At 45.0% G+C, this 18091-nt stretch overlaps 1 protein-coding gene across 1 annotated transcript; it reads left to right on the forward strand.

Annotated features, from left to right (window-relative positions):
* Positions 1 to 27: 27 nt before the first annotated feature.
* On the forward strand, positions 28 to 9079 carry PNPO (pyridoxamine 5'-phosphate oxidase). Its single transcript, XM_028701791.2, has 7 exons — positions 28 to 210; positions 1761 to 1885; positions 2002 to 2101; positions 2868 to 2921; positions 4083 to 4211; positions 5582 to 5652; positions 6369 to 9079. The coding sequence occupies exons 1-7, from the start codon at positions 85 to 87 to the stop codon at positions 6532 to 6534; spliced, it is 771 nt and encodes a 256-aa protein (XP_028557624.2). The 5' UTR covers positions 28 to 84; the 3' UTR covers positions 6535 to 9079.
* The last annotated feature ends 9012 nt before the right edge of the window (positions 9080 to 18091 follow it).

The following is an 18091-nucleotide window of genomic DNA, read 5'->3' on the forward strand; positions in this document are numbered from 1 at the left end:
TTAGCGGAGAAGACGCGAGCTGCTTCCGCCCGGTTCGCTCTTTTCCGCGCGTGCGCACTGCAAGGGGGCAAGAGGGATCCTTTGATGTTGAGCCGCGCGGTTCGCCTGGGGTCGCGTCCTTTGGGGTTTCGTGGTTCAAGCCAAGCGGGGAAATCGTCTCGTGCCATGGATCTGACGCACCTTCGGAAAGACTACAGGGGGGACGATGAGGTGAGGGAGCAGCATTAAACCCCAAAACATGTTTTTGCACTGCAGCGTTTCGGGGCCGGGGAATGCTGAAGGACAGAGTGCCTCTGAGCTTGTGCAGAGTGCGCGGCGTTTCTCGGGCCAGCGCTTAGCCTCGCAGTTTGACTTTCGCTCCGAAAAGAATCGCAGCGTAGTAATAAAGGTGTTGTTTCTGAGTATATACAGAGTGGCTGAGCATATATAGAGACGCTCGCTTGTCTTAAGACAAACAGATGCTGAAGGTATAAGAGAGTTGTGGAAAAATAAATGCCCACTATCTATTACATAATGGTCTGAGGGCCTCACTACCCAGTTTGTATTTAATCTAACCTATTTCATATAGATCTAACATATTTCATATAGGCATCAATTTCAGGTGGATTTCTATGTGGACATCTAAAGGGCTTATTTAAAATTTGTTTACTGGTGGTTACTGTACCTACCTGCATTGTAGTCTATCATTATTGGCATATTATTATTTGCCGTTTCTATTTTTTCCTCTTCTCTCTCTTTATTTTTTCAATTTTCTTTCATCTTTCCTTTTCCTTCTCATTAAATTTGCAAGTAAACTAATAATAGAATCTCCTTGATGTTTGAAGCTGTGAACAAGGGATTAGATCAAATTGAAATTGCATTTAGAATCCCTTTGAAATCACCGGGGCTTACATTAGTCATGGCTTCACATCTAATTTAGGCTGGAACCCACCCAAGTCATCCAAAGCAAATATTAAGAGACAAGGTAGAGAGCTTTTGCTTCAAATTAAGCACTATGAGACTGGGTCCAAAAGGTTGGGTGGGTGTGTCAATTGATAGGTGCAGGTAGGTTTGGAGGAAAGGGTCAGGTGATGATTATGGAACCCATGAAGGTTGGGAGGATGATGAAACAATTGGGGAATATCGAAAGGAGGGAAGGATAAATGGAAAGGGTTGGTGAGTTTACAAAAACACAAAAGGTGATGGAGAAGCAGTAGGATATGAGAAGTGATATATGTGTGACTGAAAGGGGAGAAGAACTGGCATCAAACGGTGTAAGGTAAAGGTAAAGGGACCCCTGACCATTAGGTCCAGTCGTGACCGACTCTGGGGTTGTGGCGCTCATGTCACTTTATTGGCAGAGGGAGCCGGCGTACAGCTTCTGGGTCATGTGGCCAGCATGACTAAGCCGCTTCTGGTGAACCAGAGCAGCGCACGGAAACGCCGTTTACCTTCCTGCCAGAGCGGTACCTATTTATCTACTTGCACTTTGACGTTTTTTCAAATTGCTAGGTTGGCAGGAGCAGGGACCGAGCAACAGGAGCTCACCCCGTCGTGGGGATTCGAACCGCCAACATTCTGATTGGCAAGTCCTAGGCTCTGTGGTTTAACCCACAGCGCCACCCGTGTCCCACCCATGTTGGAGAAGCAGTAGGATATGACACACTGACCACATTTTGGAAATGAGAAGTGATAGATGTGTGACTGAAAGGGGAGAAGAACTGGCGTCAAACGGTGTAGCCACCTGCTAAAAATGTGGGTGTTTTTTGTTCCCATCCCAGGCCTTTGAGGAGAAACATCTGACCTCCCTTAACCCTATTAAGCAGTTCTCTGTATGGTTTGAAGAAGCTATGAAGTGCCCGTCTATTGGGGAAGTCAACGCCATGTGCTTAGCCACCTGTACTAGGTATGAATCATTGCCCGATGGCTTGTATCCTTGTTGCTTTGTGGGTTTGGGGGCCCTGGGGCCAAAGTAGAGAAGAAATATTTGCCTATCTACAAGCTGTGTTTATCCCTTCCCAGAGACGGACGGCCTTCTGCTCGGATGCTTCTTTTGAAGGGGTTTAGCCAGGAAGGCTTTCGCTTCTTCACTAACCATGAGAGCCGGAAAGGGAGAGAGCTGGTGAGTGCTACTTGTACAGAAAGATTATCGGAGAAAAGTTGAACCTTTGTAAACTGGCACCTCAGATTTACTTCTATGGAGCTGACACTTTGAATCCAGGCTTCTTATTTTTTAAGTGAAACAGCAACAATCCTTTAGGATATCTACATTTTGTGACCAATATCAATTACGCAAAGTTAAGAAAGTTGCAAATATTTGCCTATTCTGCTTCCATTTTGCTGTGGGAACATACATAAGCACCTATGCAAGCTACTGAGGGGGAACTGGAAGTCTCATAGAAGCTATCTATGGAGTCTTAGTTTTTGCCGGCTCAGCAACAAGTGACCCTGAGCTAAACTGGGCCAGCCAAAGGGTTATGAGTACAAATTCCTCTTCCTTCTGCAAATAGACAATTCAAGCAGCAAGGAGCAGAGAGAGAGAGAGAGAGAGAGAGAGAGAGAGAGAGAGAGAGAGAGAGAGAGGCTGACTGAAAAGAAAAGTACAACAAAAAACTCTTCAGTCTAAGAACCTCCTTCCAGATCATCCTTGCCTTTTAGCTTAGGGAATCCAGGTGTCTCTGTGTAGACACCATATGTTTAAAGCACTTTCCCCCACCCCCAAAGAATGCAGGGAACACTACCTCTCACACAGCTACAATTCCCCACAAACTACAGCTTCCAGGATTCTTTGTGGGAAGTCACATGCTTTGAATATATGATATGTACACAGCCTTAGTCAGCAGACACAGCAACTTTCTTTTCACTGTTGCTTTTCTCACCGTTTGCAGGATTCAAACCCATTTGCTTCGATGGTCTTCTACTGGGAGCCCCTCAATCGCCAGGTAAACTGTCTTCTCTGCATCTACTGAAAAGAAGTCCTGTAGTCAAACTGGAAACCTCTGTAATACATGGGGTGGGTGACATGGTAAAAGGAGCTTTGGTGAACTTTTGTCCTGGTTGCTCCATTTCATTTTCCCAGTTGCTGCTTATATGCTCTTGAGTCTTACTATATGTAGCCAGGGCTTGGGCAGATGGACAAGGGCATGATCTTGCTGTAGCTGGAGGCTCTTCCTCTCTCGCCTGTTCTGTGGAAGATGCTGAACTCTGATCTCAAATATGGAAGGGATTGAAGTGTCGGTACTTGAGTTTGCTTCAGCTCTTCTTGTATCTACTGAAAATGAAATAATCCCTTTGGAACAGCTCGGAGGGAGTACTGTGGTTATCCTCTCTGGTTTGTAGCGAGTCTGAATTTTGGAACCAGAAACTGCTATTCATTGCTGTGTGTCTTGTTCTTTCAGTCATCTCCTCCCTACTGTCTTTCAGCTCCCTTTCCCAGTTCAGAGAGCCACCAACACGAACAGGGCACCTTAAAATGTGGCCATGGGAAAGACCCCCATAGCGACTAGAAGTCGTGTGCTTTCCCTCTCTGTGGCCATCTCTCTGTGCCATAGAGAGGCCATAGAGTCTGTGGGATGTGAGTTTGCTATTCCTCCTCCCTCAAGATCTAATGATAGACAGCTGTTCCCACCACTGCAAGGCAAGAAGCAACATGCTAGATGGATCAAGGCCATGGGCCACAGGCATCCCGAGGTGTAGGGTGGGAGAAAAGAACTTTTGATTAATCATATTTGGTTTCATGGACAATAGACAAAAAAAATGACGTGGAATAGGAAAGTTTGGAATGAGCCTGTTTTTAACTTGGCAATTTGATGGGTTTAAGAAGTAAGAGGGAATGTTTGCCTATGCAAGATTAAGTAGGCTGGAGAGACTTTTTTTGAGCAGTGCTTCACACAGAAAACAAGCAAATCAGAAGAGTTGGAATTGTCCAATTAAGTTTTTAAAAATTAAGTTTTCCATCTCCACCCACCTTCTCTTTTCTCAGTTAATTCCACCATATTGGAGAGGAGCTTGGGGTAACTATGATTTGAACTACACAGCACAGCCTCCTTACTAGCACATCCTCACTCTGGTCTTGTGCTTCACATGCTTTGAATTGCTTGCAGGTACGGATTGAGGGCCCTGTAGAGAAGCTTTCTGAGGAGGAATCGGAGAAGTACTTCTATACGCGTCCAAAGAGCAGCCAGATCGGGGCTGTAGTGAGTCATCAAAGCACGGTGATTGCGGACAGAGAGGTGAGGATCTGCAGTGTTGGGCTGCCCTTTCTTGAACCAGCGTTGGGGGTGGGGAAACTGTGTTGAAATATGCCTTTTCATGATAAGCTGGAGAGCTTGGGTGTACGTTGTTAGACGCGGTAACAAAAATAATAATCTGTAAACGGGTATCAAAACTTCCTTAACGTAGAAGGTTCTCAAGGTGGACTGCTCGTCATCAGGGATATTGAAGAACAATTTCAAACATGGTTCTGCACAAAAGTTGAAAGCTCCTCCACAACATAGGCATCCTGTAGTACAGGGGTGGGGAATGTCTGGCCCCTGGGCTTCATCATTTGACTTGCCGGGCCATTTCAGCTGATATGATTTCATATGATGTTGGATAATGGTAGGGCTCGGCCAGAAGGCTCTCTGATGGCAGTGCCTCTATACCTCCTGTGCAAAGCACTGTGCAAGCCATGCTTTAAGAGCAGCTTCCAAAGACCCCTGCAGTCAAAAAAGCTCAGGCAATTGACAAATGGGCAGCTTAAACTTGGCGCGGGAGATGGGCTAGAAAGGTTCCCCAACTCTGCTACAGTAGATATCCAGTGTGTTAAGACTTATTGTAGTTGAGCTTGAGTTCTTAACAGCCATCTTTAACACAAATAACTTTTAGATTTGTCTATAATAGGTGTGGGGGTATAGGTGTTTGGGTTTCTTTTGGGGGGGGGGGTGTTTGAGCATCACCAGCCTTTCTTCTGTGAAATGGGTTTTTTTTGGTGGCCATGGCAGTTCCTTAGATTCCCATCTGTGTCCCTGGGCTCCAAAATGTTGTGGATTCCTGGCATGTATCATTACAGTTTACCTTGCAGATCATTTGGCTGGAAGGTGGGATATAAAACTTTTAAATAAATTTGTAATAAATACATCTTTATTGGTTTAAAATACAGTCTTACAATAAAGGTAAGTACAACAAAGTTAAGCACAGAAAAGAAAAAAGAAAAAGAAAGAAAAAGAATTATCCACATCAAAAAGTACAAAAAGTTTAAAAGTAACAAAAAAAGAAAATAACAATTAAAAGTATCAGATATTTATGCAACATCATTTCTTATCCAATAATGTCTTCTGTGAAAAGCTTCCAATCGTTCTCATTATACTTTTTCTATTAAAACTTTTAAATAAATTAATAGTCTAGTCCTAACACCACCCATTATCCACTGAGCTTGTCCCTTGGCATCCTCTCCCTCCAGTGCTCAGCAAACGACCTGCTCGTTAGCCATCCTTACAAAGTGCAGATTATCCGCAAGCCTCTCTATATCCCCAAATCACCTAGTAGATTGGAGTTATTACCAAGCTCCCAGGTAGTTTCCTTTTGACGAAAAGCTTCACAGCCCTTTTCCTCTTTTTGTTAGTATTTAAGGAAGAAAAATGCAGAGCTGGAAGAGATGTACCGAGAGGCTAAGGTGCCTAAGCCAGCGTATTGGTGAGTCAGGCCTCAGTGTGCATTCTGGCCGTTTGGTTTTCTGTATGTTGTCCCCCCACAAGTTTTTCAGAAACTTGTGATCTTTTTTACAGTGGTGGATTGGGCTGGTTGGAATAAACTCAAGCCAAAGGAAATTGAGGAATGTAGGTTGTGGCAAACACCACAGCAGGGATTAGTAAAGGTAAAGGGACCCCTGACCATTAGTTCCAGTCGTGGCCAACTCTGGGGTTGCGGAGCTCATCTCGTTTCATTGGCCGAGGGAGCCAGCGTACAGGTCATGTGGCCAGCATGACTAAGCCGCTTCTGGCGAACCAGAGCAGCGCACGGAAACGCCGTTTACCTTCACGCCGGAGCAGTACCTATTTATTTACTTGCACTTTGACGTGCTTTTGAACTGCTAGGTGGGCAGGAGCAGGGACCGAGCAACAGGAGCTCACCCCGTCGCGGGGATTCGAACAGCTGACCTTCTGATCGGCAAGTCCTAGGCTCTATAGTTTAACCCACAGCGCCACCTCTACAGCAGGGATTAGAGAGTAGCTAAACCTCTTGATTTATTTCCGCACCCCCTGAGGTTTGTTTATATAGCTCACACAGCCCTATTACCAATTGGCAAGTTGGTGCTTTGTTGTTTTAGGGTTCTTTCTTTCAGTCTCTTTATCTCTCTCTCTCTCTCTCTCTCTCTCTCTCTCTCTCTCTCTCTCTTTTATCCCCTCCAGGGGAGGCTACATCTTGAAACCAAAAGTCATAGAGTTCTGGCAGGGCCAGACAAACCGTTTGCATGACCGCATTGTTTTCCGGTACCTCCAAGACAGCAGTGCACCCTTGAAACCTATGACCCACAGAGGAGAGGACAACTGGATCTACGAGAGGCTGTCTCCTTGAGAAGCTTGTAGAGTTCACCCTCTCTCTTTTTTAAGTGCCAAATTCTTTGTTCCCCCACTTGCCTCTCAGACAGAGCACCCAAAGAACTGCTGGACAAAGTCATAGACTGGGGAGACCTGGAATTGAAATCCTTGCAGTGCTGTTCAGTCAGCTGCTAACTCTCAGCCTAGCCTACCTTACAAGGTACTGGTGAGGATAAAGTGGTGGTAATCTCTGTGTGAACCATTGGAAGAAAGGCAGATTGAAGCAGCCTAAACATTATTGCGGAGAAGGGCAGTGCAAACTTGTAGCATGGGCTTCCTCCTACACACAAAGCACAATCCCGACCGTTCTGTTTTAATTTTGAAATTGTTCTTTTTTATTTTGGGGCCCGCTAGCAGCACTGGTTCCTACAATCCCTGAGATCAGTGTCCTTGATTATTTTGTGTGTTTGTCCATTCCACCAGCAATCTTGCTCTTGCATATGCACTAAGCATTCTAGGACTGGTCATTCTTGAGAGTATGTCACATTAAGGAAGCACAAATCTCTCTTTCTCTCAAACTGCATGTTCTACTTGAACTGTGCAAGCATTCATTCTGATCTAGAGAAGGACCTGCGCCAGCAAGTCACTGTTTCAGGATGTTGCTTGTTTGACTAGCAATCTCACGAGATCTGGACAACAGATGCATAGGAAACAGGGAAATAAGTTGGCATACATATATCCTCAAGCATGGTCTGCACTTTATTTAGCCTCAGTAATTTTCCTTGTAATTGGGTTGCAACCTGGGCGAGGCCCCCATGGATCTCTGAGCCCTGTTAAAAGGTATCTGCCAAATAATAATAATAATTAATAATAATAATTTTTATTATTTACACCCTGCCCATCTGGCTGGGTTGCCGCAGCCATTCTGGGCTACTTCCAACACACATAAAAACATAATAAAACATCAAACATTAAAAACTTCACAGTACAGGGCTGCCTTCAGATGTCTTCTAAAAGTTTAATCTCCTTTTGCCCATCTCATATATTTGGGCCCTGGAGGTAACAATATTTATGTTCAGGGCATGACTGCACTACATATTTTTAAACTATTCACACATTTAGCTAGCATTTCTCCCAAAGCATAAAACCTTGGAGATTTTCAGTCCCCTAAAGCTATACTTTCCAGAGTTTTGAGGTGCTGGTGGGAGATCATTAATTACCTGCCCTTCAGCCTAAGGTCACAGGGCAAGTTACAACATTAGAACACAATATTAAAAGCAGTTTAAAACAACTTCTTGACTTTTTCAGACTGGCTTAATACTGTAGCTATCAGATATATCTGTGTGGTTCTGTATTAGAATAGAGCAGATAGGCTTAGTTCAGTTTCTATAAATTCACTATCAGGCATCATTATAAGACGCTTGTGCTCTGTGTTGAAGAGGACCCGGATCCTGAAACCAACAAAAATGAAAATTGGGAGGTCTGTGAAATGGGCAACCAAGATGGAGTTGGAAGAGACCTCCCAGGTCATCCAGTCCAGTGTGCCCAGTGCAGAAAATGCAGTAAAACAACATTGGCACACATATGTGGATTCTGGTGCAAGGGCTGGAAGTGGTGGAAGGGGGATAGACCAGCACTTATTACAACCAAGGGTGTGCAAGGACTATAAGTTCAGGATCTTAAAGGGGTGGGGCTGTGGTAGCACATATACTTTGCATGCAGATTCTAGATTCAGTCCGGCTGAAATTGCAGAGAGCTGCTTTCAGTCAGCGTGGACAGTACTGAGCAAGATTGGCTAATGATCTGACTTTGTATAAGGCAGTTTCCTATGTCCCCATGAACTAGAAAGGCTTAATGGGGCGGAAGACAGGTGGATGTTCTGCTCTGTCTTCCCTTCCTTTTTGCTTCTGTTTTCACTGCCCCCCCCCCCACATTTTTCAACCTTCAATCTATAAAAGCTAGGAACTCTTTAAAGCAAAAAAGGCCTGAGATACTTGGGATGTGGAATTCTGACCTGGGTATCAGATTCCATGCTTACCTGAACAGTCCCTGGGACAATCAAAGCGTTTGAGTCCAAAGTTGATCTTCCATTTATTTAAAGAGGGAGGTGATTTCTACCAAGCTTTTGCAACTGCAGTCCTTCCACATCACTTGCCAGGCCTCCCTAATCCATAGCAGATGGGTGTACAGTAGGAAAGAGGCAGGAAATTCCCATTTCAGTAACATTCATTTTAAGGAACTCCTGTTCCTGCCTTGAGGCGTTATCTCCCAGTGTGACAACTTACATGCGCTTTGTGGTTCTTCCGTAGACAAAACTGGAAGTGCAACAGTAAATACATTAGTCACTGATCCTAATGGGTCAGAGACGTGCTTTGGTGTGTGTGTGTGTGTGTGTGTGTGTGTGTGTGTGGTGCTCTGTTAATGTTCTTTGTGAAGGTCTTAAAAGTACTGGATATTGTCCTGATAATTCCTGTTGTTGCTCTGTCTGGGCAGTCTGGCGTCTATAAGTGCTGCTGTGTACCAACCTTTGAGTCTGTGCCTATGTACATTTGGACAGTAAAAGTTCAGCCTGGTGAATGATAGTTGAAGGTGAATGTGGATTAATATTAACTTCTGCCCTGTTCCCCTCCCACAAAAAGTGTGTGTGTCGTCTTTCCTGCCTCCAGAAGTGCTCTGGTGGGGGACATGTCATGCTCCTTCTGGGGTAGCTTCCCCATCCTTGGTCCACACCCTGCCCTCATCTCTCACCTGTGGCTCCTAGAACTGTCAGCGTGAGGCAGTGGCCACACCCTGGGAAATTGTGTTGACTGGCTGGCTGGCTAAACCAGGTGTGGGTAGCCACTGGGTCTCAAGCCCTTGCTGAGTTAGCGAGGGGCAGAAGTGGCTCACCAACTTGGAAAGTTAGCCCATCTACTGTAGGAGAAGGAAAACTGATCCTAAACTGATACCTAGTCATGAGAAAGACTTCAGGTGTAAACGCAGAGGGAAAATCTGTACCCTTTGCCTTGCAGTACATCTTTAGGAGAAGAAAAAGCGCTAAGGAGTAAAGGCTTCACAACTCTGAAGTGATGACTGCCTACGGTTGGTGAAAATCATATGCTGAAACTAACCCCAGGCTAAAAGCAAGCAATTTAATCTTGGCAACTTTAAAAACTTCTGCAAAGAAACTCTTAAGAGCACTGGTAAAAGAGGTTTGGATTCAGCTGACGAATGCTTGAAAGGAGGGAATTCCAAAGGGAAACCCCTATGAGTGTTTGTGGCCTTATTACATAAGGCACAACCGGTGAAAAGTGGAAATACTGGATTTCTCTTCTGGTTTTACTTTGTCATCTACACCCCCCCCCGGCATGCTGTTCTTCTACATTCCACCAGGGGGAGTTAGCGTGGGCTTTTCTCTGGTGTGCAGCCCAAGTCAAGTATCGGTTTGCTCTCTGTTCATTCTTGGGTTGCCTCCCAGTGAAACTGCATCCCTGATAACCTTTTGCCCTCTCTCAGCTCCCGGCACATATTTGCCTTTTCAGTCATTGCTCCTTCACTTGCTAATCGAGGGCTAAGATCTGCCAGAGCAGTTCACGTTTGATGATGGGATTCCCTAAAGCCTGGGAGAGCCCCCTCCTGCCTTGCCTCTGGAAACACCCCTTTCTGGAATGCTCCTGAACTTTCGCTTTCCTTGTTTGAGCCTGAGGCTTCACGTTGTCACTGCGGTGCCTGGAGATCAGAAGCATATCCTGAACCATGCAAAGCAATAAACAAGAGAACACCGTCCCTGATCATGTGTGAAACCATGCACACAGACACACACAGATCGCTTGTGCATTTGTGAATCAGGTAAGAGGTCCCAAGTTGGAAGGTGTGGGTTCCAGTCAATCTGAGCCTTAGTGCATCAAGTTTTAGAAACGTAGGATATACCGGTAGTTTTACTAAAAAGTGATGGGACATCTTAAGAGAACCGATGTAGTGTTGTGCTTAACATTGTTAACTATGGCCTGGAGAACTAGGCTTCAAATCCCCACCCAGCCTTGAAGCTCACTGGGTGGCCTTCAGCCAGTCACCATTTCTCGGGCTAACCTACCTCACAAGATTGTTATAAAGATAAAATTGGGAGAGAGAACCATTGAGATCTTTGCAGGAAAGGTGGGATATAAATGTAATAACTGGTCTCTTAAGAGACCAATCGGGCCATTCTGCATATTTCTGACAGAGGGTTGTGTTGCAACTATTGGCACATTTACCGGTATTTAGGTGTAAATCCCATTGAACTACATGAAGTTTGCTCTTTAGTAAACCTACAAGGGACACTGGTACGTATGTCTTGCTTTCTCCTTTTCTCCTTCCTGAAAAAATGTAGTGCCTGGATCCCCCCCCCCCCAGATAAATATATTATAAATATGTGCCCACTTTGTGAACAGAGATGTAGCCAAAGTCAGTGGTCTCTGAAGTAATGAGATACTTGAGCTCTATAGAATCCAATTAAATCACAAAGGGGTAGTGATGTGATGCTCAAATCTGTGCTGGGTTTGATTGTAGGAGACTCCACATCACATTACTGCTGAGCCAGACAACCTTGGGCCCTAACCTCTACATCCCAGGGTTGAGCTGAGGTCATAATGAAGCGAACACTGTAAAAGTTCCTGGTACACTGTAAAAATGTGCCACAAAGATGATTATCCTTTGCCCGTGGGCATTCGAGGAGGCCTCTTAATTTTGCTTCCTGCTTAGCTGGGACCCTGGAGCAGAACTGCAGGACTCTTGGCCTCTCCTTCAACCTACACAATGAGATATTTGCAAAGCGGAAATGCTGGGCCTCTTAATATCAGAGGAGAGGGTATTTTAATTCTCCACCAGGATTTGCATCTCATGCCTGCATTCAAACAGAGCTGTTAAGCTTTGTGACTATACCTTGGTTTTGGTTTGGGAATATCTGCTAGTGGTTTAGAGCCAAGAAGAAAGCTTTCTCTGCTGCTTCTGGAAGACAAGCAGTAGCAAGGGGCCCTGTCTCTCCCCAGGCACCGAATACAAACTGCATAAGACAGATGAAGTAACAAACATATTGGTTCTGTACTGAGTGAGCACCCAAGAAGGCCCATTTACCAGGCAAGACAGTGTCATGCTGAGGGCATTTTCAGTGTTTCCCTGATCCTCAGATTCTTGTGTACAGTAGCATGATGCATACCACAACACACACAAATGCCTGGTTATTAAGCCCTAGTCTGTACATGCAAACGGTGCTGCAGAAGAGAGAGAATGGTCTGAAAACACTTTGGATTGCAGGTAGGTGATCGCCCCTCTGTTAAAACTTCCTTCAAACAGAAATCCACCACAGCAGGCAAAGGGCTGTGGATCTGTCTTCCTGCTCTGTTGACTTTCTGTTTGCAGGGTTGTATTTTTAATGTTTTTGAGGGCTTCAGGATGCTTCTGAGGTCTAAAAAGTTTAAAGAAATCCTTCTGTAAAGAATTTTCAGTTTGCACCAATGTGTAGGTACAGTCCTGCCTTGCCCAAACTGGTAACCTCCAGATAGTTTGGCCTACAACTCCCATCAGCCCCAGCCAACATGGCCAATGTGAAGGGATGATGGGAGTTTTAAGCTGCATACATACTTTTAAAGCACATTCCCACCTCCCCTGGGAATGGGAGTTTACACCTCACAGGGCTACGATCCCCAGCATCCTTAATTACAGTTCCCAGGATCCTTTGGGAGGAAAATGTATGGTGTATACACAGTTGCAGTCCAAAAGGTCCAGGCAGGAGGGCATGCCAGGTTGCGGAAGACTGGCCTAGGACTTGTTTCTTATTTTGTAGTAGTTACCAGGTGCTCAGCTATGAAGCATTATGTAACATCCCAGTGAAGATCTGCACTCCAAGTTAAACTGACTGAAGTATTCATTTGAATCCAAGACCTTGTCCTGGCACTTATTTTCACTTGTTAGGATTTCTCCCTGAGATATGCACAGTTCTAAAAAGGATGGATGTGTGTGTCTCAGCACAAGGTGAGTGCCTTTCACTTCCAGATGGCCACTTAAAGAGATATGGGGCTAGAAGGGTTTATCAGTCAGAGTTGTGCCTTGTATCCCTGATGCTGCCATTCCTGTTGTTGGGAGAGCAGTATCCATGCACACCTCTTGTTGGAAGTGCATCAGGGATCATTCATTTAGTAACCGAATGGTTAATTCTGTTTACAGTTAGCCAGCCAACCAAGAGGGTGTTGGTTGGGGAGGTGTTGCCTAGCAACCAGTCTGAATAGCATGATATTTGCTGAGGTAACTCCTACTCTGATTGGCTGTGGAGGTCTGAGGGAGTTTTCCTTATATGTTAGTTGAATGTCTTTCTGCTATAAACAAAAGCTGTAAATAAGACAAAACCTCTCTGTTCATTTCTCCTCGTATGTTTTGTGCCCTTAATACAAAGAGGAAATAAAGGTAAATGGAGGGGGTTGAAGATGCATCTGGACGCAACTGAATAGACCTTTTTGTAGCCTCTAAAGCAGAAATAGCTTCATAAATAACCTGTTTGAAGCACACACACACACACAGCTGGGTGGGGTCATATTTGAAACTAAACAGAAATAAAACGGGGACATTTCAGTGTAAAGAAAGGCTATATTGTATGGACGTGCTCTGTATTGAATTCTTGGATGTACAACCCTGCCCCAATCTGCCCAAAGGGGATTGTATTTCCTGCAGCTGACACTGTCCTTAGAATCTATTATCAAAACAGAACACAGTAAGTTCTTTTGTCCCAGGATGAACTGACCTACTACACTCTTTTGATAGCACTGGGAGATCAAGGTATAAGGATGAGCTGACCATGGAAACAACTCGTCTCTCACCCCTGCCATTGGGTGTGCTGCTGCGATGTCACAGAATAATCACAAATTAATTAAAGAGAAGGCTATATCATAGAACGGTAGAAAACAGTCCGGCCACTTTAAATAATATGAAAGGTCAGTGGGAGAAAGAAGACACAGAGGAACTGGGGGGGGCAGCAGGGATTCCTAAGGATAAATAGGTCTGGGGGCTGATGATATGAAAGGTGATCGGGGAGAGAAGGCAGCTAACATAGTGGCTCAAAACAGGTAGTCAAAACCTAGCTGTAGGTCTTAATCATGTAAAATCAACCCTTCCCTTAAATCATATAACATTGTTTGTTTCTCATGTTATAATCACCACCTTGTCTGGGCCCGTGTTTGCATGCAACTACTTACTAGGGAGACACTCTGTGTAAGCTCAGAGACAATCTCATCACTATAATTAACTACATTTCCCAGTGTGGTTTAACAGTCTATCCCTCTTCACAGGGAACTCTGGGAATTGTAGATCTGGAAGGGGATTAAGGGTTTCCTAACAACTCTCAGGGACGTGGGTGGCGCTGTGGGTTAAACCACAGAGCCTAGGGCTTGCCTATCATAAGGTCGGCGGTTCAGATCCCCGCAACGGGGTGAGCTCTCGTTGTTCGTTCCCTGCTCCTGCCAACCTAGCAGTTCAAAAGCACGTCAAATTGCAAGTAGATAAATAGGTACCGCTCCGGCGGGAAGGTAAACGGCATTTCTGTGCGCTGCTCTGGTTCGCCAGAAGCGGCTTAGTCATGCTGGCCACATGACCCAGAAGCTGTCTGCGGATAAACGCCGGCTCCCTCGGCCAATAAAGCGAGATGAGCGCCGCAACCCCAGAGTCAGCCACAACTGGACCTAATGGTGGGGGGTCCCTTTACCTTTACCAACTCTCAGAACCTTTAATGAATGATAGCCCCCAGAATTCTTTGGGGGAAGCCATGACTATTTAAAGTGGTTTCAGAGTGCTTTAAATGTATGTTGCAAATGTGGCCTAATGCTTTCTATTGAGATGGGTGAGGGTGGGGGAAGTTTCTCCTTTTGAAACCCAATATATATGGGGCAACGGTGGGGACAAGTTTTTTGCAGCAAGTAATTCTTGCCCGTTAGGAAGACAAACTGTGATGAAGTTCAATGAAACTGGTGTGCAAAGTTCAGCAGAACAGTAGGTTTTTATGAGTATCAACTGAGGTTGATAGGTGAGTTATTAATACAGTTCTTCACAGCAAGTGTTCACCTGACTTACCAGACAGCCTTGGCAGGGACTGACTGGAGGCAACTGAACTGAATGTGGGAAAAGGACAACCTTGAATTCAATGTGCGTTGCCATCATTTTCAGAAGTCCTTTCCTCCACTGTAATGGACCTGAGTTAATATGGTTTGGATTGAATTGGATGTTTGCTGGCATTTAGGTGACACTTTGAGCAAGGACCCTTGAACTTGGATTTCAGGCTATGAAGTAAATATGAACCAAACAGTCTCTCCCTGTGTATCTCCCAAACAAGTCCTGCACATACATGCACAGAGAAGTGGCTGGTACCAGAGGCAGGATCTTTTTGTCATAGGCTTTGCTCTTCTGGACCTCTCTCCCTTAGGACCCCATCTTTGGAAACTTTAAAGAAACAAACCCATTTTTATTCCAATCTACTTTTTATTAATCACTTCATTTTTTTATTGATCGCCGTTGACGTTTTCACCTCCTATTGTTCAATTTTAAGGAGTGTGTCATTTTAATTGGACATTTTTAAAAAAAATTTTTTTATCATTAATGCACTTTTTGAAATTTTGTAACCTGCCTTGAAGAAGCAGTTGTGCCCCAAAAAGTGGTATATAAAGCAGGTGGACAAATAAGAAAATAAGAAAAACAGCTTCTGACAACTCAAGCTAGTGAGGCATTCCACACTGTTAGAAGGAAGGTCTCAAGGGCAGGGATAAGGAACTTACTTCACCCTGAGGGACACATTCCCTCTTACAGCTTTTCTCAACCTGTGGGTCCCCAGATGTTGCTGAACTACAACTCCCATCACCCCTAGCTAGCAAGGCCAGAGCTCAGGGATGATGAGAGTTGTAGTCCAACAACATCTGGGGACCCACAGGTTGAGAACCGCTGCGAGGAGAACCTTGTGGGTGGCCACACATCAGTAATGGGTGTAGCCATAGGTAAAAGTGGGTAGGCCACTTTGTACGCTAGGTTACATTCCAGCAACACAAAGATCAGAGGTTTCCACTCACATATACACAAACATTTCCTCTTCCTTCATCAAGGCAAGCAAGAGGTGTTATTACAGTTCAGAGATACGTTCCAGTCAGGCAAAGGCACTCAGAGAGGGTGTGGAGCAGGGCTGGTGTGCTGGGTGTCACCAGGGCAGAGAGGGGTGTGACTTGGGGAGAGTTGAAAATGTGAGATAAAGAGGCCCGGAGGGCGACATTTTGCACCCAAGCCTGAGGGATCCTCACCCCTGCCATGAGGTTTACTGTTCAGTTTGAGAAATGACCATTTGATCCCCGCATAGATCAGTCATAAAACAAAATGCATGTTACTAGGGTTGCAGCTCCATGCTAAAGCACACTTTTCTTTATAAACATCCCTAATGCTGCACAGTGGAGGGAGGAAAAACATAAAGTCACAGATGATGGTGAGAGAAATGCCCATTTTGCAGTCCGAGTAGATGGAAAAGGGAAAGGTTTCATGTAGGGCTTATGTGACGCATTGTAGCTGGATATTTCATCCCTTGGAGGAATGTTAAGGTTTCTGAGCAAGGGCATGTCCACAGTTTCACATTTATTATTATTATTCCAGATTGCTGACTCCAGAATATCCATTGGATTAAACCTGCACAAATTGTGGCCCATCACTGAATACACAGCCCTCCAGCCTTATCTGGTGGTCCTCGATAAACCTGGTTTTGCAGCATTCCCCTGACTGCAAAATAGGCATGGTGGGATGTTAATCACATGCCTGACACGCCAGAATGCATGCCTGTGGGTCTGTTGAGCTTGGTGGGTCACAATTGTGGAGGCTGGCACCATACAAGGACAGATTAGAATCTCCACCTTTAGCAGGGCACACCGCACTCAAGAGGTGACAACAAGGCTGGTTTCATTGCTGAGCAGCCCCTGGGCACCCCTCAGCAATGAAATTACATTGTACCAGTAGCTTAACCTGGGAACCCACCTACCATTTAAACTTCCCACAATGCCTGGAGGTTCTAGGGTGGCCACCAATACTTTCTATGGTGCCCATGAAAGGTCTTAGTAATTTTTGAGCCCACCCCCCATATCCACAATGCAAAAAAGAGTGCTCTTGCAACTCAGTTCCTGTTTGCACTTGCTTGTTCTCTCCTGCATTAATTGCACATTCCCTTTCCCTCTTTGATTTGGAAGGGGGAGTTGATGTGGTGGCACACTGACACTATTTTGTGTTCCTGTCTCTTCCGTTTAGATGTGGTAGCCATTTTGTTATGCCATGCCCCCACAGCAGCCATTTTGTGTTATGCCATGCCAGGCCCTCCAAGTGTCCCTAGTTTCGAGGGATGTCCCTGATTTAGAGAAGCCGTCCTGGTTTCTGATTTGATTCTGGAATGTCCCACTTTTCCTTAGAATGTCCCTATTTTCATTGGAGAAATGTTGGAGGGTATGGAGTTATCCAGTGCTTTTTTTCTTAAAAAAAATGTTTAGGGGTACTCTAATTTTCCTATGTAATTGAAATACTGCCCCTAAATGAGGCGAAACTTAGATTTACAAAATGTTTAGGGGTATGCGTACCCCCAGAAAAAAAGCAGTGGAGTTATCTGACCCCTGAGCCATCCAAAGGCAATCTGTAAAGGGAAGTTTCTTTAATGTTTTATTATGTTTTTTTATATACCTCGGTTTAAGAACAGTCCTGTTTACGAACTATTCAGTTTACAAACTCCGCAAAACCGGAAGTAGTGTTCCGGTTTGTGAACTTTACCTCGGTCTACAAATGGAAGCCGAACAGTGGAAGGGCACTGGCAGTGGGAGGCTTCATTAGGGAAAGCGTGCCTCGGTTTAAGAACAGATTTGATTTAAGAACGGACTTCAGGAACGGATTAACTTCGTAAACCGAGGTACCACTGTATGTTGGAAGCTGCCCATAGTGGCTGGGGCATGCCAGTAAGATGTGTGGGGTATAAATAGCAAAATTATCATCATGGAATGGGGCGCCTGTATTTTGGAGGGCATGGCATGCTCTCATAGCTCATAGCACCAGTTTTGTGACTTGTGTCCATGACACTTCCTCAAAATTCCAGATGTGTCTACTGGCCAAAAAAGATTGGTGATCCCCCCAAAAAAGTTCTGCTACACTGAGTGTTCTGGGGCATTGTGGGAAATTCTCAGTGGTGGGCAGCTTCTCAGACTGAGCCACTGCAACCAGATAAACCTACCTCCAAAGAAACAGTGGCTGAGGCAACCATCAGCGCTGATTGGCACAGCTGGAGTGCTGGGGTCCCAGCTGTTGCCTGAGGATGCCATGTGCTGATGCTAATCTTGGGTGGCAAACATGTTGCCTTGACTTGCACCCCAATTATGAGGGCCACATGGTGGTACACTATGGTAATTTTTGAAACTAGACTTTATGGTTTAATGGTACTTCTCTATAGGTAGTAAATATGTATTCTCTTAACTTCAAAATATGGTAAGCTAGCCCTACTGAGTGTGTGTGTGTGTGTGTGTGTGTGTGTGTGTGTGTGTAAGTGTAATTTTGCTGACTGGAGCCCTGAACCTTACCCCTAGTCCTGCCCTGAT

The sequence above is a fragment of the Podarcis muralis genome, chromosome 13, assembly GCF_964188315.1.
Source record: "Podarcis muralis chromosome 13, rPodMur119.hap1.1, whole genome shotgun sequence".
NCBI lineage: Eukaryota > Metazoa > Chordata > Lepidosauria > Squamata > Lacertidae > Podarcis > Podarcis muralis.

What these genes read in the sequence shown, in the direction of transcription:
- PNPO (XM_028701791.2), top strand. Translation starts at nt 85, where the DNA reads ATGTTGAGCCGCGCGGTTCGCCTGGGGTCGCGTCCTTTGGGGTTTCGT. An exon ending in GCCGGAAAGGGAGAGAGCTG is followed by an intron (nt 2,102 to 2,867) that starts GTGAGTGCTACT and finishes CACCGTTTGCAG; the next exon opens with GATTCAAACCCATTTGCTTC. An exon ending in CGGTGATTGCGGACAGAGAG is followed by an intron (nt 4,212 to 5,581) that starts GTGAGGATCTGC and finishes TCTTTTTGTTAG; the next exon opens with TATTTAAGGAAGAAAAATGC.